The sequence below is a fragment of the Colletes gigas genome, unplaced genomic scaffold (assembly GCF_013123115.1).
Source record: "Colletes gigas isolate AHSC1104 unplaced genomic scaffold, ASM1312311v1 Colletes_gigas_Sc00007, whole genome shotgun sequence".
In the NCBI taxonomy this organism is placed as follows: Eukaryota; Metazoa; Arthropoda; class Insecta; order Hymenoptera; family Colletidae; genus Colletes; species Colletes gigas.
In genome coordinates this window covers 6663624-6685231 of record NW_025106636.1, presented here as the reverse complement: position 1 = coordinate 6685231, position 21608 = coordinate 6663624, and the positions used below count along the sequence as shown (strand labels likewise).

At 37.0% G+C, this 21608-nt stretch overlaps 4 protein-coding genes across 4 annotated transcripts in view; 1 reads left to right on the top strand and 3 right to left on the bottom strand.

Moving 5' to 3' along the window:
• Positions 1 to 4334, bottom strand: part of LOC122396497 — a 48842-nt gene extending 44508 nt beyond the window's left edge. The window contains exons 1-2 of the mRNA XM_043394980.1: positions 4227 to 4334; positions 4021 to 4122 (exon numbers count right to left, since the gene is read on the bottom strand). The gene's annotated coding sequence lies outside the window, so the exon portion shown is untranslated. The remainder of the gene's footprint in view (positions 1 to 4020; positions 4123 to 4226) is intronic.
• Positions 4335 to 4497: 163 nt separating this feature from the next.
• LOC122396498 (RNA polymerase II subunit A C-terminal domain phosphatase SSU72) lies at positions 4498 to 6881 on the top strand. Its single transcript, XM_043394982.1, has 4 exons — positions 4498 to 4893; positions 4972 to 5115; positions 6101 to 6359; positions 6740 to 6881. Exons 1-4 carry the CDS (start codon positions 4811 to 4813, stop codon positions 6839 to 6841), a joined length of 588 nt encoding a protein of 195 aa, XP_043250917.1. The 5' UTR covers positions 4498 to 4810; the 3' UTR covers positions 6842 to 6881.
• Positions 6882 to 7392: 511 nt separating this feature from the next.
• Positions 7393 to 11025, bottom strand: LOC122396496 (large subunit GTPase 1 homolog). Its single transcript, XM_043394978.1, has 4 exons — positions 10868 to 11025; positions 8646 to 10023; positions 7676 to 7997; positions 7393 to 7533 (listed from the first exon to the last, which is right to left on the bottom strand). The coding sequence occupies exons 1-4, from the start codon at positions 10967 to 10969 to the stop codon at positions 7398 to 7400; spliced, it is 1938 nt and encodes a 645-aa protein (XP_043250913.1). The 5' UTR covers positions 10970 to 11025; the 3' UTR covers positions 7393 to 7397.
• Positions 11026 to 11297: 272 nt separating this feature from the next.
• LOC122396495 lies at positions 11298 to 21572 on the bottom strand. Its single transcript, XM_043394977.1, has 9 exons — positions 21348 to 21572; positions 20279 to 20742; positions 19929 to 20198; positions 18986 to 19137; positions 15840 to 15937; positions 15304 to 15664; positions 15016 to 15227; positions 14584 to 14919; positions 11298 to 14498 (listed from the first exon to the last, which is right to left on the bottom strand). The coding sequence occupies exons 2-9, from the start codon at positions 20600 to 20602 to the stop codon at positions 13093 to 13095; spliced, it is 3159 nt and encodes a 1052-aa protein (XP_043250912.1). The 5' UTR covers positions 20603 to 20742; positions 21348 to 21572; the 3' UTR covers positions 11298 to 13092.
• Positions 21573 to 21608: the final 36 nt, after the last annotated feature.

The window sequence follows — 21608 nt, the reverse complement described above, 5'->3', positions numbered from 1 at the left end:
GAGGGCGACATCGAATTCAAAATATCACGCGATGAAGTTGAGTCTGGAACGTCGAAAGCCCCGATGTACGAATCAGGGTAGACCCTTATACCTGGGTTTGTGTCGTAACAGAAACCCAAGATAAAACCACAGACGAGGTATAAGAGTGAACCTTTCGAGAATTTTTTTCTCGAAAGTACGTAGAATTTCGGGGCTATGTCTATTCATAAAAAATGATTGTAATTGACTCCTAAAGCCAAAAATAATTTTTTTAGAACGATTTGAAATTTTTTTTTCGCCGAAAAATTTCTGACCTACTCGGATTTTTTTCTCGAAAGTGGGTAGGAATTCGTGGGTATGTCTATTCACCAAAAATGATTGTAATTGACTCCTAAAGCTAAAAATAATTTTTTTAGAACGATTTGAAATATTTTAATTTCGCCGAAAAATTTCTAACCTACTCGAATTTTTTTCTCGAAAGTGCGTAGGATTTCGGGGGTATGTCTATTCACAAAAATTGATTGTAATTGACCCCTGTAGCTAAAAATAATTTTTCCAGAATGATTTGAAATTTTTCATTTTCACCAAAAAATTTAGGCACCCAGCCTATGACTTTCTTACGGTGTCTGGTATCTGACGGAATTCCTTGACCCTTTACGACTTAGATAACGAAGGGAGGGCTGGTTTTTCCAGTCCTAAAAACTCCCTGATAGTGGTCGATCTCAGCTCTGGCACGAAATAAACGTCCTTGTGCCAACCTAAGCTAGACCAAACGCTACTGTATTTACAAAAAAGTAACTCTGGACATAAATGCTATGCGATTAAAAGACGGGCAAAAAGTATACAATAGAAAAATATACAGTGGGCTTAACTGCGAGAAATATGTAACCAAAACGATTATGGTGATTACGGATACTCGAGGCGAAAAGTTTTAATGGCTGTTGGGGGAAAAACTTAAACCAACGCGCAGGGCGTAAATTGCCACGAATCTCGCAAAGACGCTAGTCACGAGTTTAAATTGATACGAGCGCGCGATCAGTTTGGAACAAAGGAATTTCGTGACGCGAGTACTCAACGTACCGCGTGTGTCTTAAACGCGCTTCCTGTTGGCTCGTCGAGCCATTGAAAGTCGTCCTTTCATCCAGTAAGAACCTCCGTGCGAATTCACGCGAGAATCGGAGATCAATTTTGTTCGCGTAAGCGCTGTTAGGCAACCGAGCTCGCGACTACAATACGATCATTCAAACGCGGAGACTTCGACGCCTGGTTGATACTGTTGCGCCAACGCGTCCATCTTGTAAGTCGCAACATTTAAAATTACAAATCACGGATGACAAACGAAATGGATCGAAACAAAATGGCGACGAATCAAAAGTCAGAAATAATGAATTGCATTACGCAAAATACAAGTAACTCGTGAATTGCAAACCGCGTCCAACATCACAGACCATATTGCGAATAGCGAGTAACAAATCACGAGCCATAAACCACGTAACGAGTCGCAGGCCGCAAAACGCGAATCGTTGGTCGTAAATCGGAAATTTGATACGAGTTATATCGAACATTGACCTTCTGTCGCGCGGACGAGCCGCATGTGCGACGAGAACTATTACGAACGCTGCAAACACACGGGCCGTGGTTCTAAATTGGTTTCGTCAATCGTCAATCAATTTGCTCGGCGCGGGTAACGAAAGGAGTTGCACCGACGAACGAGATGCACATTCAGCCGGTGAAGAAACGGATTTAAACGCAGATGCAAATTGAAGACCGTTTCGTGTCGTAACAACCGACACCGCGTCGAGAATAATTACGTACTTCGTAGCGAATGTATAGATGCATTTTTCAACCTTTAGCGAAATTACAGTCCACATTTCGTTGCGTACTTTAATAAATGTTAACGTTCGAGAAACTCTCAGAACAGTTCTAACAAATTGAACAAAGTAAATTTTAATACTGAAAAAATTTACTTCTATTTAGCAATGATGATTGATCAACGTCGATTTAAATAAAGTAAATAATATCAGGTTAAGTCTGATAATGCATAAAAATGATAAAGAAAGGTAACATTAAATCTTAAAAATTCGTTCGAACAATTCCTGAAGGAATGGCATCCCGATCGTAAGATCGAAGAATCGAGGCCTCGAAGTGGCTGTCGATTAGTCGAATCGATGGATAGAAATTCGAGTAAATCGCGATGATGAGGTACCCGAGAGGCAAGGATTGGCCGATCTTGGAATTAAAGCCTCTCGGCGATCTCCCCCGTAATTCGAGCCACGAAACCCGCAATTTTCATTGTCGACGCCGCTCGTTACGTCTCCGTTTTGCAAGAGATCCGCGGCCGTACGACATTATGCAATTTAACGACGAGTTCGTTCGCTACTCTTCCCTTCGTAAAAGTCAATCAACCGTATTGTGCGCCGACCGACTGGCGAGCAGCGACTGACTCGAAACTCATTTCTAACCCTAGACGTTTCTAAATATTTTAAATCGCTTTTCGTTATTAACGCCATAACATGATTTAATAATTCCGATATCATTCAAGAACAAAGTTTGTTAATATGTTGCATTATAATAATAATTCCTGAAAGTTACCAAAATAATCAATATTTCTTTCAATACAATTGTACAGGGTGTTCGGCCAACCCTGGGAAAAATTTTAATGGGGGATTCTAAAGGCCAAAATAACACGAAAATCAAGAATATCAAATTGTTGGTGGAGGCTTTGTTAAAAAGTTATTAACGTTCAAAGTTCCGCCCGTACTGAATTTTTTTCTCGAAAATGCGCAGGATTTCGGGGGTATGTCTATTCACCAAAAATGATTGTAATTGACCCCTGAAGCCAAAAATAATTTTTTTGGAACGATTTGAAATTTTTTTTTTCGCCGAAAAATTTCTGACCTACTCGAATTTTTTTCTAGAAAGTGGGTAGGAATTCAAAGGTGTGTCTATTCACCAAACATAATTGTAATTGACCCCTGAAGCCAAAAATAATTTTTTTAGAACGAATTGAAATTTTTTTTTTCGCCGAAAAATTTCTGACCTACTCGAATTTTTTTCTCGAAAGTGCGTAGAAATTCGAGAGTATGTCTATTGACCAAAAATGATTGTAATTGACCCCTGCAACTAAAACTAATTTTTTTTAAACGATTTGAAATATTTTAATTTCGCCGAAAAATTTCTAACCTACTCGAATTTTTTTCTAGAAAGTGGGTAGGATTTCGGGGGTACGTCTATTCACCAAAAATGGTTGTAATTGACCCCCGCAACCGAAAATAATTTTTCCTGAACGATTTGAAATTTTTTAATTTAATTGTTAATAACTTTTTAACGAAGCCTCCATCAACAAATTGGTACTGGCTTTGGATCTCATACAACACGGCATTTTCTAGGAACCTATTTACCGTGTTATAGGAGGGTTACCTGTACTTAGTTTAAAGACGATTGAAAAATTCTACATTTCTGGTTTCTTGTAAGAAATAAGTGAATTTTGACTCACCGCATTCCTCCAGAAATCATGCGGTTGAGTTTGAGGTTAAAGCTCGGGTGATCAGAATATCGTGTTTTATCTTCGTCGAAGTAACTATTTGCAATCGAAGACTTGCGTTTCGCGTATCTGCGTGAAAAAATAATATTAAACCGCAACCTTGCCAAGATCCGATTAGAAATTGTATCTTTCTGCCCTCCACCCTGTCAACGCACATACATATTTTATTTTTGTCGTTTGAAATATCAAATGGAATCTTCCCGTTTATACTTAAAAATATACTATACGAATTTAGGATTATTGGATTATCTGCAGTATCTCTCATTATCAATAGAAATAGAAAACAATTTACTAGCTTCTGCTACTCTATTGATAACGTGATATCTATTAATCAATTGATTACGACTGCAGTTATAACAAAAATCGAAAACCTTTTTAAGAAAGACTTGTGTTAACACGTTGATTGCCATCCCGATTTTTCATGTCTATGGATATCTTTACAATTTGTTCGAATTACAGTGTAAAGAATAGAAATATTCGGTAATTCAATGACGTACCTCTGATTTTATAATATTCCTGATGACAGTAGAGTTATTTAATACACTGTAAGCTTCAAGTGCCGGTCATTAGTAACCACCATGGCCAGCCATCGTGTTAACCTATACGAAAAGATCGACGAATGTAATTACCACTGCGAGCAACGCAAATATTCCGCTCGCTTCGAACGTTATATTTGGTAGAGAGAATTGGGTTCTACAACTACCTAAAATGTATCCCAATGGCCAGTTCGTATGATTAACTTAAGAACATTGAACGTTACTTGATTTCTTGTTAACGCTGCACAGACTTCGAATAAACTAGTCAAACTGGCGGGTTTTGAAACTAATTCATGACGTCACGAGCGCGTTGGTCGATAAAAAATAACGACATTTACCACGAACCACGTCGACGAATCGTCTGTTTCATTTTACTGACCGTCGATTCCCTCCACGCTGCAGATTCTTGCTTGCACACAGATGTCGCCGCGTGACAATAAACTACCAAACGTAAAAGTGTAGTAGACACGATTTTCATTAAAATTTTACTATGAGAAAGCGTTAAAGTGGACGTACAATACGAGAAAATCGTTTTAATTTCCGAATTCCCAGGGCTTTCTCGCTATACAAAGCAGATCCCTTTGTACCCAAACGCTATAGAGAAAGAGATATTCTATATCGTATTTTATGTAACGTTAACAGATGTACCGTATGTGACAGGCAGCGTAACGACCCTTAAGGTTAAGTGAATTACGCTCTTTTTTTTTTAATATCACGATTTTCCTTTAATCGATAGAGAGGTTCGGAAAGAATGCCGGCACCAAACTCCATCAGCGTGGCTGTAATATGTTCTAGTAATATGAATCGAAGCATGGAAGCCCATGCCTTCTTGAGGTAATTAATCCTGTTGATAATTAAACTATAACTCGAAAAATAAAAATTCTATATAAATTTTTAATCGGTTTCTTTCAGCAAAAAAGGGTTCAACGTGAAGAGCTTCGGAACTGGTGACAAAGTTAAACTTCCTGGGAATGCTCCTGATCGTCCAAATATCTATGACTTTGGAACTTCGTACGAAGAAATCTACAATGACCTTTTAGCGAAAGACAAGCAATAGTATCCTAATTATTATATGAATAAATATTTTCTGTTACAGATGCGAACTACAGAAGTCTATTAGTTATGATTGTGGGACAAATATTCTTTGAATAATGATTTCTCCTTTAAGCTATTGCTATTTTCTCAACGATCCCTCTCTGTGCAATGTTCTTTAGAATACCACTTTTATATATTGATCAGTATTTTTCAACCAGTGTTAAAAATCCTGAGAATGTTTCGAGGAATGGCAGAATCATCAAAGGCTTTTAATTTAGACTCTAATAAATTTTTGGTTCTAAAATCGAGTTTATCCTTGGCTAGGTGTCCACCTTTGGTAGAATTTGTATTATACAGGAGAGGATCATGGATCCACTCAATTTTGATATCATTGAAATAAAAATAATTGTTGAAAAATTCCATAGTATTTCCAGGTGTTTGCAAAATTCGTTTATTAAAGGTATTGAGAATTTTTAATCTCTATTCGATTTTAGCAATGTACTATTGATGTCTGAAAATCTCCAAAAATGTCAGCCTCTATATTTTATTCTGTATCAGCAGCTTAAGAGGGTATTCCCATTTGGGGGGACATCGATTTTAGGTTATCTTTAAAATAAAGGATTATATAAATTATAGAGCAAGGATTTTTAAATTTTTCTCACGAATTTAGTCATTTTTCAAGGTATGGTAGTTTTAAAGATATACAGTTAAATACATATACAAGGTATTTTGACACTGAAGAATCAAATTGTAACTGATAAAAAAAATAGTTTACATCTCTTGAGATCACTCAACACACCCACAAGGTTGAAAAAAAAACAGAATTTTCGGGTTACAATGCATAACATAATTCAATCAATTTACGAAGTAATCGAAGTAAGAAATTTTAATTGTACGAGTATTACCGTTTTAATAATAATAAATTGCCGAAAGGAAACGTTCATCTTTACGATATAAATGTATAAAACGATTGAAAGTAATTAGAATTCCTTGACGTTGGTCTCAGTTATACGCAAAATGGTTTGCTGCATATGTTGGACCGAAACCGTAGAATAAAACCTAAGCCCGAACGATTTCAATTGTCCAAGGACAAATTCGACATTCTGATCACTTGCGAAGAACGCGTGTACGATCAAGTGATCGAATGTATGGAATCTAGAACCCAAGAAGATAGCCAGCCCGTGCATCTGATCAATATCGATATTCAAGATAATCACGAGGAAGCTACAGTTGGATCATTTCTCATTTGCGAATTGGTCACCGTGGTACATTTAAATTTCATACGTTGTTGCACAGTAAGTCCTCGAATTGCGTGGTTTATTCGTTCTAGGCCGTTTCGTGCAAATACGATGTATCGTAGAACGAAGAAAAGATTAATCGTAAGTTAATAATCATGTACTGTACGAAGCTGGAAAGATGGCTAGCGGAAGGAATGTAGTCACGATCGACCGTGATTACCTCTTTTACCTCCCTGCCGTCCCGCTGATCATCTTTCCAGCTTTGCACAGTTGCAGCATGTACAAGGATATAACTGATACAATTACGCGTCCACAAAACCAAGTAACTCGAGGACGTATTGTACTTTTGTAAATGTTATGGTAACTTTGATCTAATATTAACTAAAGTAACAAATATGGTGTTACAGCTGGCGAACAGCGAGGACTTAGATAATGATATAGACGAGCTACTTCATGAATTTGAATCGAAGTTTGCGAGAACGATTCTACACACGGTGCTCTTTTATTGAAAGGACTGACATGTATCAGGGACCTGGTGTTCGCCAACGACTTAACTTATAAAGGAAACCAAATTATATATGAGAAATGTACTACCACATTTTCTGACACGGATTATGTGAAACGAATTCCAACAGCGACAAGTAGGAATTCGATCTGTGCTTCCTATTTAACAGGTCATTGCTTTCCAAAGGATATGTTTCAAAGAGATCCGCTATTGCGTTTACATTAACACCTACAATCCATGGCAAGAATGTGAAAGTAAGATTGCTTGTGTTTGTTCAATGATTTTTGGACACAAGAGCATCGGAGAGGAGTTAGGAAAATAAACACAAAGGACATAAACTACAGAGCATTTTAATTTTATAATATATACGCATATAACGATGAATAGTTCTTATATGTGTATGTATTCTATTGTTAGAATGTATTTGTGGTATGTAGAATCGATATGAGTCTCTGACAAGCTTATAAATTCTGAGATTTGTACATTACAAAATATGATCCGCTGTTATATAGCGAAAAGGCCTTGATTCACACAGTTAAAAATAATACAGTACCAATTAATTAATGTTGATCAAGATGAGCGAACAATCTTCTCGTTTTTTCACGTTTCTTTTTATTCGAATGTTTATTTATCTTTTTCCACGGTTTCTCTTCAAGTAATAAACTTTGCGTGGAACCAGCTACCGATCCTATATCGCTAAAAATTTATAATTGTCAAACATTATTATCGAAGAGATTCGAATAAACGACTCATTACTTATTATTATACAAACGATTATTGTCAACAATTATACAAGGATGATTTTATTGAATAATAAATATACAATAATGTTACATACCTAGAACCAGGACGGTACAAACCGTGCATTTTTCCAATCACTCCTTTCGTATGTATATTCGGGACATTATTTTGAAAAAACACTTTATCTACGTCTTCGGAGCCGACTCTGCTCCCTTTATTTGCACGTATTGTCCTAAGTGGTACATGTTTGTTCACAGAAACAGCTCTTCTTCGCGGAGGGAATGTGTGAAACTTTTCTTGCTCTACTGTTGGTGGCGCAACGCAATACAAAAGTTTACCGTTTACAAAATCTTTTAAAACGTATCGCGCTGAACGCGGGTTATCTGGTTGTCCATTTTGTGTCATAAAACCTCTGTTATCTTTAAAAAAAAAAGAAACCATCTTAAAAATACTAATAATAATTTAAATATGTTCAATCAGTTTATATTAGTTTTTACAAGCATAAAAAGTATATCTTGAACCCCTAGGTTTGGGTTCTCTTTACTAATCGTTAAACATTTAACAAATATGGTCGGGTTTTTCAAAGAACTTCGCGATTTTAAATCTATAAATTCAAATAACCGGGACCTGATTAGGATTTTTTAAATATTTTTAATTTACAAGAGTATATGTCACATCACGGAAGACCTGTGGCAGAATCGACACAAGCCAAAGAAGAATGATCTCAAATCAATACCAAAAAAAAGCACAGAAAAAACAACAATTCTTGGAAGATGAAGATAACAAAAATTTTAATTGTAGAGGATTTAAGATTTTGCTGTTAAGATCTGCAAATTTTGTTTTGTTCCAGTTGTATTTTTCTTTCGTCGTTCATTTCAAATGTGTTTGATTTAAAAATTTTTTAAATAAACGATAATATTTTTTAACTCGAGCAGCAAAACTTTTTCAGTAAATTGTGTTGCCCGACCATCGAGTTTTCGCACACCTCTATCAACAAAATGTCTTCGTAGCTCAAATCCATATAACATTATCATTATTACGAAATGTATATACATACGATTACATACATCCATAAGTATTTAAAATTTCTTCCGAAGTCGGTGGACGATCAGGATCTTCTCCATCTAGAGGCAGAGGTAACATAATGCCATAAAGGTCCTCCAAAACGTGCCTTGGTATCAAAGTACCTAATAATGTAATAGGCGGAACATGATCTCGCATCTGATCGATCGGTAATATGCCGTTTAGAATCATGTCTGCTTTTGTACAAACGAAACTTGGCATTACTAAACCAGGGCAATCGCAAAGAAGTAGATCTTTCTGCAAAAATAGCGTCTGAAAGTGTTTCGTTTTGCCTGGCGTCGCAGACACAGATACCTTTTTATCCATTAACAAAGCATTAATAGTAGAACTTTTGCCAACATTTGGATATCCTACTAAACCAATCGTTGTAAAGCCTTTGGTATACGTTTCACCCTTGTAAATTGTTTTGAAAAATGATACTAATTGATCCCTATTTAATAACTTTGATGAGTTTTCCGTATTTCTATTCTCCTCCTCCCTCGTAGTTTCTTCATCCTCTTTCTCAGTCGAATCTTTCGATACATTCAAATTGCATTCGCTGTCTTCGTTGGTTCCGGAATCTCCATTGGCAATGCTACTACCATCGTCTGCGGTTTCATATTCGCTATCCGAGGCAAATTCCGAGTTATACGATGATTCGTTATCGTCGTTCTCGTCCTCTGTTTCGCTGTCTTGCTCGTTTTCGGAACTTTCTTCTTTCACCGACTCGTCGATCTTTTGTTTCTCGGACGCTAACGTAGCAGAAAAGAAGGCGATTCTTACATCGATATCCGTAAAATATTTTGTCCACGCTTGGCGTTGATCATCCGTTAAGAAATCTGCTTTATTAATTAATATCACATTCATCTTCTTAGGATCTACTTCTTTAACGTAACTCTCCAAATCCTCGCAACGGAACAGCAAAGGATTCCGTGCGTCGACGATTTGTACAACAACGTCGCTGCGTTCCACTACTCTCCACAGTTGCCGCCAGAATTCCAAGTTTTTTTCGTAAGGCGTCAACATTAATTCTTCATCTTCTTGCAGCTGAGCGAGTGAACGTCTCCAATCCAAAAACTCTTCTCTCTCTTTAGCTTGTAATTCATAAGCCGTTGTGGTGCTGTCCCATTTAGGCCTCCTTGGTATCTTAAGTAGTGCTTTATTCTTTATTTGCGACTCCACGACCTTTCGTTTCTCATCTTTCGAAAGTAATCCTATTCCGCTCTTCGGATTGACGAACTTAACGTTCAGTTTCTCTGCTTGGAACTCTGTTCCCGCCAACTCCGCGGTCGAAAGAAATTCTTGGAACGAACTTTCTTCCGTGACTGATTGAAGATTGAGACGTCCCCAGTCGTATCCGTCATTTAATTCGACGCTATGAATCTATTCGAAAATTTTTTATAATATTCAATAAATAATATAGTAATAATAAGCCGTTTACACTCGTTAAACGTTTTTGACCGTGCGCTTGCGGTCACCTTTGGGACAAAACAAAACATTGACTCTTTGTAAACAGTCTTACTTTATAATTTCAGCCTTATTCTTAATAATATTCAAAGTATTTTTAATCCATGATCCACGGACCCCAAGGAGATCCATAAACTTCATCTTTTTAATGTTTTGACATTACAATAGCTGTTAAATGAAAATAAATCTGTCTTGTACAGAGAAATTACAAGATTTCTTAGCTAAGCCGCTGATATATAAGGGAAACATGGAAACTGACATCTAAAAACTTTCAAATGGAGATGAAAAGCATTTTACTAAGGAAGAATTGAAATTTAAAATCCTCTAACAATATCCTTTTTAAGAAATGAATTTTACAACTGAACGGAAACACTACAGGACTCTTTTAACAATTTTTTTTATCTCTGACATTACAATTAAATGTGAATTTACAATCCTATTCTCGATGCAGATCTAACCAAGGATAGAAAAGTCTTGAAAAATTCTGATGTTCCTTCTAAGCTCATTCTCATCTTGTAAAGCAACATGTGCAAGTTTTACTCTCCTATCGGTGCATTGTATCTGAGTAAATCAGGATTTTCAACGCCAAGCGAAGAACACTGATTCAACCAATATTTAAGGGCATTATTTTGATAAACATTGCATAGAAAGGGTTCATGTGTTGTGTCGGAATGTCAAAAGGGTTCCGTGAAAGAGAAGGTTAAAAACCGTGGCACTAGAACGTACAGATAATAGGTTATGAATAAAGTAATTATCTTACCATAGGCGTATTAACACATTTTTTTCTTTTCGACTGACCAAAACGATCTCTGATTAAAGCTTTCCCTAAATTGCCATCTCCTGCCTTTCCCTTCTTGCCCATTATGTTAGAATTGATAATATCCTCTCACGAAAACATAACACGAGGTTAAGTTGTACCAAAATACGTCCATCAAAACAACGACAGTAAAGCAATCGGCGTAAACGAAATGTCAATAAATATGTATATATAAAATACTTCTAAGAATTGATACATAGATATTTTACGTGCAAATGAAAAAAAAAATAATATTCGAATTCAGTTCGATGTACGGGTGAAATGTTCAGGGTAGAATTAAAATATATATTTATGCATCATACATTTGAACTATATATAGTCAATTAAGATAAACCTATCGCCTACGATACCTATAAATTAAATCTGGGACAGAGCTTCAATTCGATTAATTCTGCGTCTTACTCCATTTTTATTAATAACTGATAGATAAACTGTTCTGGTTCACAGTTTCTCGACGACCAGCAACAATTACGAAATGTTCGACATGCTTCACATGCTTCTTTTCTACCCTCTTCACACGCGCCGATCAATTCTCAAATTGGAACAAGAAAGTTCTTTCGCAAGGCAGCTTGTGAACAGTTTTTTTCATCGAAATAATATTGGATGTCATCGATTATATATTATATTACAATTTTCTGCAGTCTCGCGCAACTCGAGACATTCATACATTTTGCGCACATAGTGTTATAAGACGCGAAGAGGTCGTGCTTGTTTCGACAGAGCACCTTCCGTATTTAGAAATCTAGCCATCTAGCGTGGATAACACTGTTCAACAAATAAAAACGTTCTCTTTTTTATTTTGCAACATTCGTCGAGCGATGCTTGCAGAGTTTCTCGTCCCAACCATGAATTACAGTTTCTTGTAAATTTTCTGATTTTTAACCACTATAAATCGTTATCAGAATTTTAAAAGAACCGACATACGTACTTTTTTTCATTTTATTTTTGCAATTTTTATGAAAAGCTTTCGTCCAACAAAATTACTATGTGGTATCGGATCCCATAGATGTTTCTAAAGAAGAAACCGCTTAGAAAAAGGTTCGTGATAGTTTTTAATTTGGACAATTTGAGAATATATCTGACTAGAACGGGTGCGCCGGTATTTTGCCGCCATGCCGCCATTTTTCGCCTACATTGGCTCGTCAGTGCCGTATCTAGATGTAACCATCAACAATTAATTCCGTTAACAAGCACCTATTTCCTATACATATATTTTTTAAATATATTCTTGAATATTGATCATAAAATTATAAAGAACTTTTTATACGTGTAGAAAAGTGGTACCTATTATCGGTGTTGATTCTGCATTGCTACGACACTGACGAGTTGAAGCAGGCGGGCAATAGCCGCATGGCGCCGAAACACCCTGCGCTAGTTCAGGACTTATTTTACTCATCTTCAAATTAAAAACCGTTCCAACATTTCTTCGGAATGGTTTTCGTTTTCGAAACATCTACAGAATTCGATAACATGTTGTAAATTCGTGTTAAGAAAAAACTTTTCTAAAAAATGTAAAAGTAATACCTAAACAGTGCGTACATCTGCTTTTTTTAAAGCTTTGATGGCAATTTACAACCATAAAAAACCACAAAATTGAATGAAAATATACACTCTTATATTAAAAATATTGTCCTCCGTCTTTTAAGATTAAATTTAATTGTCTAGCTTCTTACTTTTCAAGCAATATCTCGCTTTCGCCCAGGACCATGTATTTTGACTAAAACTCGTTTCTTTCTTTTTTCAACTAAGAATAATGGTGCTATTCTGCTTTCCGATTCACATTTTCGATGAGAAACTGTACAGGGATCGAGCAATGGACATTGGAAAATAAAATTCGTGTTGGACAGTGCGATCGATCGCTTCTCTGGAAAAGGGATAGCACTCCCAAATAAAGTTCCTCGAAAAAAAATATACTTTCATCCAAGCACGCTGCGCGCAACGCCCTAAGTTCGATTTCTTTAACGGAGAGTACAAAATGGCTCGTAATGTGTCCGATATGGGTCGTTAGCCTGCACCGCGATGTCTAAAGAATACCACCGTTCCACGCGACAAGTTTCGTTTCATCGGCGACTGTACAACCTGCGCGGATCAACGCTGCTTCGTACAGGACGAACGGCAGTCTGTCAACGTGCACATAACATACAGACACTTTAACTTTAACTATCGTTTCAATAATTATCTCTTCCTCTGATACCTCGCGACGGGTCGCCGTCGCGCCCTCTGCCACGATTATTATACCCACTCCTGCCCATGTTATTGTCGTTGGGACCCCGATTCATGGGACCGCGATTAGGTCCGAGCTTATTCCCGAAGTTACCAAAGTTTGTGTTAAAGTTATTTGGCGCATTCTGACCGGGATTTTGACCCCGGAAACCAGGACCGAAACCCGGCCTGTCAAAATTCGGCGGACCGGCGTTAGGCCCTCGAAAGTTCGGTAAACCTTGAAAGCTGTTCCCGAACGGGCCCTGATTCGAACCGAACAGGGGCAACGGGTTGGGCCGGAAGTGTTGATTCGGACCGAAATTACCGTTCGGCGGTCTAAAGTTAGGACCGAAGCCTCCGGGCGGCGGCCCATTGGGACCAAAACCGGGATGCATGTTAGGATGGTGCATCATGTGCATGGGACCGTCAATTCCTTGCATACCAGGATGCAGCGGTTTATTCTGCATGGGATGCTGAGACATGTTTGGGTGTGGCACTAAACTTGGAATTGGTGGGGGCATGTTGGGATTGATGTTCTGCATATTGTGATGACTGGACATGTGAGATATGCTATTGCTCAAGTGGGACATATTATTACTCATGCCGGGGCCAATGCCCATCGGCATGTTGTCGCGTTTATCGAAGTTGCTCGAGAAACCACCGTCCCCTTTCCGAGGGCCATCGTTCATTGGTTTATCGTCGTCCCATCGCGAACCACTATCCCTGTCGTCGTAACCGTCGTTGTCTATGGATTTCTTTAGGGGGAATCCGTGCGAACTTCGGAAGTCTTTATCGGCGTAATTGCTTCTTATATCGTAATCGGAACGCGAGCTAGGCCTGCCAGGTCCGCTGGATATGTTAAACCGCATGTCCTCGTCGCCGCGATTCATACTTCTCGCGTTTTCACCGTGCGAGTGCTTCCTGAGATCCTCATCGTGACCGCCATGGAAATTGTTCTCGCCGGTATGCTGATTCGATTTCCCCCCGGTGTACCTTAAATCGGTATCGCTGGACTGCGAGTCTTCCGTCATTATTCCGCCGAAAACTGGCTGATGAATCTTTGACGTACGATCGCTAGCTCCGCCGTCGCTCCAACCGATCAGTTGGTCGAATTTCCGTTTCCCGCCACGATTCAAAGCTTTAAGCAGTTCAGGATTTTGCGCGAACTTGGAACTAGGCAAAGGCGGAGGTAGTTCGATATCGGGGACCTTAGAATAATCTATTTCGCCGTCATCCTGTAAATACTCCTCGGACTCGTCCACGTTGTCCGGAGGGCCCACGACATCACGTAAATCTTCTATTTCCCCGGAGAACACTAATTTATTTATAGCATCGTTTCCTTTGCTGATTGCCTCCGCTAGCTTGGAACCGGCTATAACGTTCACGACGAGACACAACGATATATAACGGCTGGTCATATTTGGAACTGTAAATCTGTATAATTAAATGGTACTTACGTTCGACGGGAATCATTTTTCCGTACAATATAATACCATTAGGCGTTACTTCGTTCAGAGGCACTGCTCCCGGTGTGGTTTCAATCAACTGATTCACGAATGCATTCAAAGCCTCAACTTGCTCCATGTCTTCCGCTTCCATTTCGTTCCACTGCGCTTGGAAGTTTCTCGGGATCGGCTTACTGTATGGAACTTTCTTGTTAGCGAACTTCTTCCCTTCGTCAACAGCGTGGTCCAAGTCCAATCCCGGTATTCCGCCGCTTTTGTCCTCTGGTTCGCCATCGGCGTTGATTCTGTCTTCCGGGCCCATACCAGGTATTACGGCCGCTTCGTCAGCTATGAAACAGTCGAAATAGTAATAGTACAGATTATGATCTTGTTTCAATTTTGACTACGATGACCACGACATCGTCGCGTATTTTTTTTGCGTACCTATTTCGTGATCGTCAACGCCAGCAGATCCTGCGGGTAACGTGTTGAGATTATACTTGTCCCTCATTAAATCGCCAGGCCTATTTCGTGTCCAGAACTTCGAAGTATGGTCATTACTACCAGAACACAGAATGTGACCTAACGGATGCCAAGCTAACGTCCACACTATGCTGTCGTGAGCTTGTTCTATCGCACCCACTTCTTTGTCGGCGCTAAAAATTAATCGCGGCGTGTGGAACGCGTGAAAAGCACAAGATCGTAAAGTAGAAAAATTATCGAGTGTCATACCCAACGTGCCAGAATAAAATGGCACCGTCGCTGCCGCCGCTACAAAACAGGCCCTCGTGGCTCGGATGCCACGCGACGCTGGATGCTTCTTTCTTGTGTCCACGAAACGTTTGAACCTCTTGACTTAAATTCCTAAGGTCGAACAGCTTGAGCAAGTGATCTCGTGACGCGGTCACTAGCCAATTCCCGTTTTCGTTCCATTTAACGTCCATGACCGTTGACTTGTGTGCATGTAAAGTTGCAAGCGATTGCCCACTCTTTGGATCCCATAATTTTACCGGTTGCTGATTATCTTTGCTCCCTGAGATGACTAGACTTTTTTGCGGATGCCAGTGTACGCACTTCACATCAGCTCCGTGACCTAAACAAGAACCGTATGAGTATTTCTCCTGATTCCAACGTTAATTTATTAAACTATTTCTTAAGAAATATTTCACATGGCGTTTAATTATTTTAACTACATAAAAATGTGACTATACATGACACTATATATAGTCAAATTTAATTATAATGTTTAACGTAATCTTAATATATACCCCTCAAAATTCGTTCTTCGTGACAGCGAAGAAAGTCCCAAATTCTGACTGTTCCATCGTCGCTGCACGTTGCCAGCTTGTGATCCGTTGGACTGAAACTACCCACCCAGAAAACAAGAGTTATATTCAAACAATATGCTGTGTTGCATGTCAATGAAGCAGTTCTTTATTTTTATTTTTATCATTTTTAAAACGTTCACAATGAAATATAAGATAGTATTATAGTGCGATGATACGTAGCACATGTTTCGGGTCTGATTTGTTTCGTGTAGGCACACTTATGGAGTATCGAATAGTAAAACGATAACACGGCACAATATAAAAGATCAACTACTCGCTGTGAGCTTTATTAACTTTTATTTAAATTATCTTTTTACAAAGTGAAATATAGCCAAAGTAGAAGAAAGCGAAACATGTGAAATATTTATAGAATTCGATTGGGAGGGCATTTAAGATATACGGTACACCTTACGGACATTAATGTAATATGATTTCAGGACACAATTACTAGAAATCGAAATCAAAGCATACAATGGCTTACATTTATTACTGATTTGTCATTTTGCTTGTTAAATAAATATTACCGCATGCAATGTTCATGTATACGCAAAACAAGCGAGGAATAATATCGTCAGAATTTTGCCATTTTTCTCCATGGTACCATTTGTTAAGTTACTTATACATTTGCATATATCTACACATGCATCCCTTAATGGATCTTAAGTAATATATTTTGTAAAAGTTCATTTAAATCAGCCTACGAGTTCGTAAACGATCGCAATTTTCAAAAAAATTGTTCGAATTAATTGTATGGGAATTAAACGCATAACATTATTTCACGGTTTCCGATGAACTTCGCATACGATTCTTCCTGAGAGTTCGAGCGTAAGCAAATTTATGCAGAAAAAAAAAAGAAACGCACTTAGCGACGCGCAAAATTAAAAAAAACGAACTTTGCATTTCGGATCAATTTGAAAAGTTGTTAATATATATATATATGTATATATATCAAATGCATGATGTTTTATGGAATTACGCATAGTGGATTTTACTGTAAATGCATCTCAAGGAATAGACAGACATCAGTAATAAAAGGAAGATCTATGTGTAAATATTGTAAATAAACAAAAAACCATCATCGACAGTCATATCTGGCACTCAAACATAATTCATTGCCCGTTAAGCAACAAACTCTCATAATCGTGTAATTAGAATCTCTCTTTGATGCCACATGACCACCGAGTGATGTACCAAGAGTGATATTTTTTAACATTTTAACATTTATTACACAAAAAAAATGTCCGAAGTGTACATGAATTTCATTATATCTCTCTGCTATTCTCTCTCTCTCTCATCTGCAAAAGGGCACAAGCGACACAAAACAAAGAAAAAATACTTTATTATCGGAACCAATGCAATACTGCGATGTCTTTATTCAACTTTATTGAAACTTGGATGATGTAAAGAAGGACATAGGATACTTTATTTTTATTATAATTCAATGGGAATCTCGACTAGGTGTTGCTGTATTTCTTTCTTGTTTATTTGTAATTCTAAAAATATACATCTTTACCCAACAGCCTGGCTATATAAACTCCTCGAACCGAGAGCCATAAGGACCTAATTTTACTTTCGTAATAATTTATTATTTTACTTTCTTCTCTGCGGACTCTTTATGAATAGCAATGCGAAATAATAAGTTGTTGCTACTGTAATCTAACGGACCATGTAAATCTACTTAGGTCCCTAAGACTCTAGGAGTACAAACGACAAATTTTATATCGACACACGTACAACATAGTTGTTATGATCCATGAAGGTGAGAATTTAAAAAAAAAAAAATAAAAAAAAAAAAAAGAACTTTAGTACAACATTGAAAATCTACTACACGCTCGATTCGATCGAAAAAAACAAACGCATTTTTTTTTTAAGGAAAGGTAATTGGAGCTATTTGTACATATATAATAACGCTCACAATTTTTAAATCTAATTCCATCACATTTCTTTTACCTTCGTATAAAACACTCTTTTTCTTTTTATTATAAAACGTTTATCAAAATTAAATTCAGTAGAAATATTTTACAAAAGAAAATATTAATTTTCGCGACGAGTTGCAATAACGCGAAATAAAAAATACTGTATAGCAGTGTTTTCCAAATTAGGGGGCACGACCCCTAAGGTGGGATGCCTTACAATCCAAGGGACGCGTGAACGAAAATTTTTAATGTGGAAAAATGTGGACAACTTAAACATCTATTTTTATTAAGTACATTGATCATCGAAGTTTAACAAGTGTAGAGGTATTATAGTTTTCTTATATCATTTTAATCTCTTAAAGGACCAGTCGATTCGTACGAGATAAACTAAAATTCTAACCGTTATTTACTCACGACATCTATAAATCTTCTGACGATGTAGTTGTGTTATACTATTGGAAACTTCAACTATGAATGTTCACGTAACTCTGTTTTTAGTCGAAGTTTAAAACTGTATTTTCAAAATTTTTATCTGTTAGTTATCAAGTAAACGTCTCTCCAACTTGGACAATAGGCTACTTTCTATCGTATTTTGCTCGCGATAAACTATAACTCTCGCGTAAATGTTGCTAAATGTGCATTGTTCTTTGTTTTTGACTAGATCGAACATATAACAACATTGCTTAAAAAAAAAAATATAAAAAATAATAAATACGATAAAGCACAATCCACGGGCAAAAGCTAGTTTAAAATAATACTGAAAAGTCTAGTCTATAAATTTCGGGCGCAGAAATTCTCTCTTTTTTTTTAAGGGAGGGGAGGTGGAGGGGCGCCTTCCAAAAAGTTTGGAAACCACTGCTGTATAGGATGAATATCGAATTCTTTATCACAGATCGATTATATATCACAGAGATTTCTAAAGAACCAAGAATTTGCATACTTCCCATGCGCCTGATACCAGAAAATTTTTACAAATACTATCCATCGAAAACACGGTAAATCACCTGTGTACCCATACAAGAATTGCTATTGTTCATAGCGGGAGTGTCATAAAACCAGAAAAGGAAGAGAATGAGAATCGTGTCCAGTATCGTAACTACAGCAAGGATGGACGGATCATCGATAACAGTGGCGCAAGAGACGTAAGGACTAGTGTGGTGGATGGTATACCTGAGTCCTCTAATCGCTTCTTTGTGCGCCTGAAACATCTTGACGTTGTTCATGTTGCTCTGCCAATACTTGACGTAGCCAGCATGATCTCCTGTGACCATCCAGCTCTCGTTGTGCGACCATACCATTGTTCTCACTGGACTATCGTGCGCCTGCACAAACAGAACCAAATTTTTCATTAGCTTTTATTTTCATTCTTTTATCACAATTTCCGTTCAAACACGTTCACTGCGCTAGTTATTTTCATGAACATTTAGATTTCACGGCACGGATCAGCTATACTCGATATAACTTCTTAGCATGAAACAAAGACTCAATAATTGCTAAAATTTATTACAAACTTTCGTATATTAGTACGCGACTATCCAATACGAAAAATCGTCTATAATCATAAAATAATAAATAGGACTCGTAAAACAATAAAAGTGATTACCCTTTTACAGGAATGTTATATATCAGTAGCTAATATTTCTACCGTTTATATTTGCAATTTAAAATATTCTATTTTATACCCTCATATAAGTTTTTAATTAGAGTCAACTCTTTATGATATCGGTGTATATGTCCCATATCGCAATAAACGTGTTAAAGACGTAAATAACTTCGTTCCGACTCAAATAAAAACGACTTGTGCCGAATAATCTTTGAACGCTTATTATTTTACTCTTTTAAAAGTTTTGATTTATAAAAACCTTCTTCATGCCGGAGTTAGAAATTAAAATAATTTGTACGCGTGAAAAATAATTAGAGATTGTGGTACCGAGCTTCCAATTATTTGAAATATACAATATGCATGACTAGCAAAGGAAAGGAGTATCCATTAATAAATTAAAAAGTATCGTTACATTGATAAAAATTATTTATATAATATCGAGAAGTAGAATAATATATCGATTAGTTGCATCTATGTAGAAAACCATAGTAATATATTCACACAATATACCTGTAGAATAGTTTCAAAATTAAATGTAAGGCCATTCCATAGGGTAAATTCCCCACTAGATGCGCCGGTAACGAGACGTCTGCCCTCCGGTGTCCAAGCCATACAGAAGATTGGACAACGCATTTTATTTGTTGCAGTCTTCACGAATCTTGTCGTAACGGCATTTATTGGATTGTCGATGTAACTGGGCGGTGGAAGTAAGTCAGGATAATACATTACGTCCGGCTGAAGAGCGCGTCTGTCCCGATAGTCCCTTTGCCATATCCGATTCTATGCACACACGATTTACATTATTAACATTATTTGATGTCAATTGAAGAAAATTTTGTAATACAAATTGGAAACCCTACCTCTAAGCTCTTTATAATAGCTGAATTATAATCAACAGTTTTGCGCATAACAGATTTCCTAAGTCTCTTTCCATCAAATTCATCTTGCAAAGTATCTTGGCCAGCAGCAACAATTTTCGGAGCATGATAAGGTCTGAATGGTTTAAAAAAACCACGAGCTCCATCTCTGTGGTTAATGTACCGATGTTGATAGCTCCCAGAGGTATTTATGGTAGTTAAATTAGGAGGTGGGGCAGATAAATTTGGAGTGGTGGGAGGTGGCACCGACATATTAGGTAAACTTATGGCTGGTGGAGGAGTTGCAAATTGAGCATTTGCAGACATAATGAAATAATTTATAGGATATTACAGTTAATTCAAACATATAAAAGAAAATATAATCTAAATAGGTAATAAGGGACAAACATATTCATAGCTTAATATTGCCCAATATCGCTATACCAAATCCATTGCAGTTACTAATTCTGTAAATAAATGTAAAATACAGTTTTCATTAACATTTTATCAAAATACTAACAAAGTTATATATTTATATAATTTTATCTGATTTTTATTTCTATTGCATACAACACACAGTACATTTTGAGGTTGATCGACCATTGAAAAACAGTTAAAATTGTGACTCAATGATTTTTGTAAATATTATTTGACTTGTTTAAAAAAAAAAACAGATTGCATTAATTTAACAAATCATTAATGACGTTACGATTTGTTTAATAGAAATTTTTACGTTTAAATGTAAATTTACAATATCTGAACACAAGAGAACAGGAACTACACTTTCACAATATGTGAAAGCATGAAATTGTTTTGTCAATCGAAACACTTCTTTTAGTGTTATTATCACAGATTTCGAGCTTTCATTAATTGGTTTATTAACGTATAATTAAATACTCGATACTCGTAAACGAATAGCTAAACCTGCTTCCAGCGAAATTGGAACGGTAACGAAGGTTAGACGTTATATTTGCTAGAAAAAAGGAAAGCAACCTGACGAACGCGAGTTTTATTCAAACGATAAGTTATTACGATACAGAATAAAATACATTTACGAAAACTGATTAATAACCTGTTCATTAATTGGGAACAAATATTCTTTGATGCTGTTGCACTGTAAAACCCTTAAAATGTACACAACCACTTATTTCCACCGAATGTATAAAAACTTTTTCCCAACGATTAACGAAGTACAGAAAGTAAAGAGATCATTACTCGACGAAAATATCGACAACTTTTGTATTCTACTTCAAATATGTAAATGTAAACGCAACGGGCAAACAGTAAGAAAATTGTGTGTCCGCTATGGACGCCATTACTCTTTTGGGCGATG

Bases quoted from the DNA above. Each gene is read 5' to 3' on its own strand.
- LOC122396498 (XM_043394982.1), top strand. From the start codon at position 4,811: ATGCCGGCACCAAACTCCATCAGCGTGGCTGTAATATGTTCTAGTAAT. The intron at 5,116-6,100 runs GTATCCTAATTA...CGTTGGTCTCAG, and splicing joins TTAGCGAAAGACAAGCAATA to TTATACGCAAAATGGTTTGC. The intron at 6,360-6,739 runs GTACATTTAAAT...ATGGTGTTACAG, and splicing joins TTTGCGAATTGGTCACCGTG to CTGGCGAACAGCGAGGACTT.
- LOC122396496 (XM_043394978.1), bottom strand. From the start codon at position 10,969: ATGGGCAAGAAGGGAAAGGCAGGAGATGGCAATTTAGGGAAAGCTTTA. The intron at 7,998-8,645 runs GTATGTAATCGT...TTTTTTTTAAAG, and splicing joins AATTTTAAATACTTATGGAT to ATAACAGAGGTTTTATGACA. The intron at 7,534-7,675 runs GTATGTAACATT...ATAAATTTTTAG, and splicing joins TTGTACCGTCCTGGTTCTAG to CGATATAGGATCGGTAGCTG.
- LOC122396495 (XM_043394977.1), bottom strand. From the start codon at position 20,602: ATGTCTGCAAATGCTCAATTTGCAACTCCTCCACCAGCCATAAGTTTA. The intron at 15,228-15,303 runs GTATGACACTCG...ATTAATTTTTAG, and splicing joins ATTTTATTCTGGCACGTTGG to CGCCGACAAAGAAGTGGGTG. The intron at 14,499-14,583 runs GTAAGTACCATT...TGAACGTTATAG, and splicing joins AAAAATGATTCCCGTCGAAC to CCGGTTCCAAGCTAGCGGAG.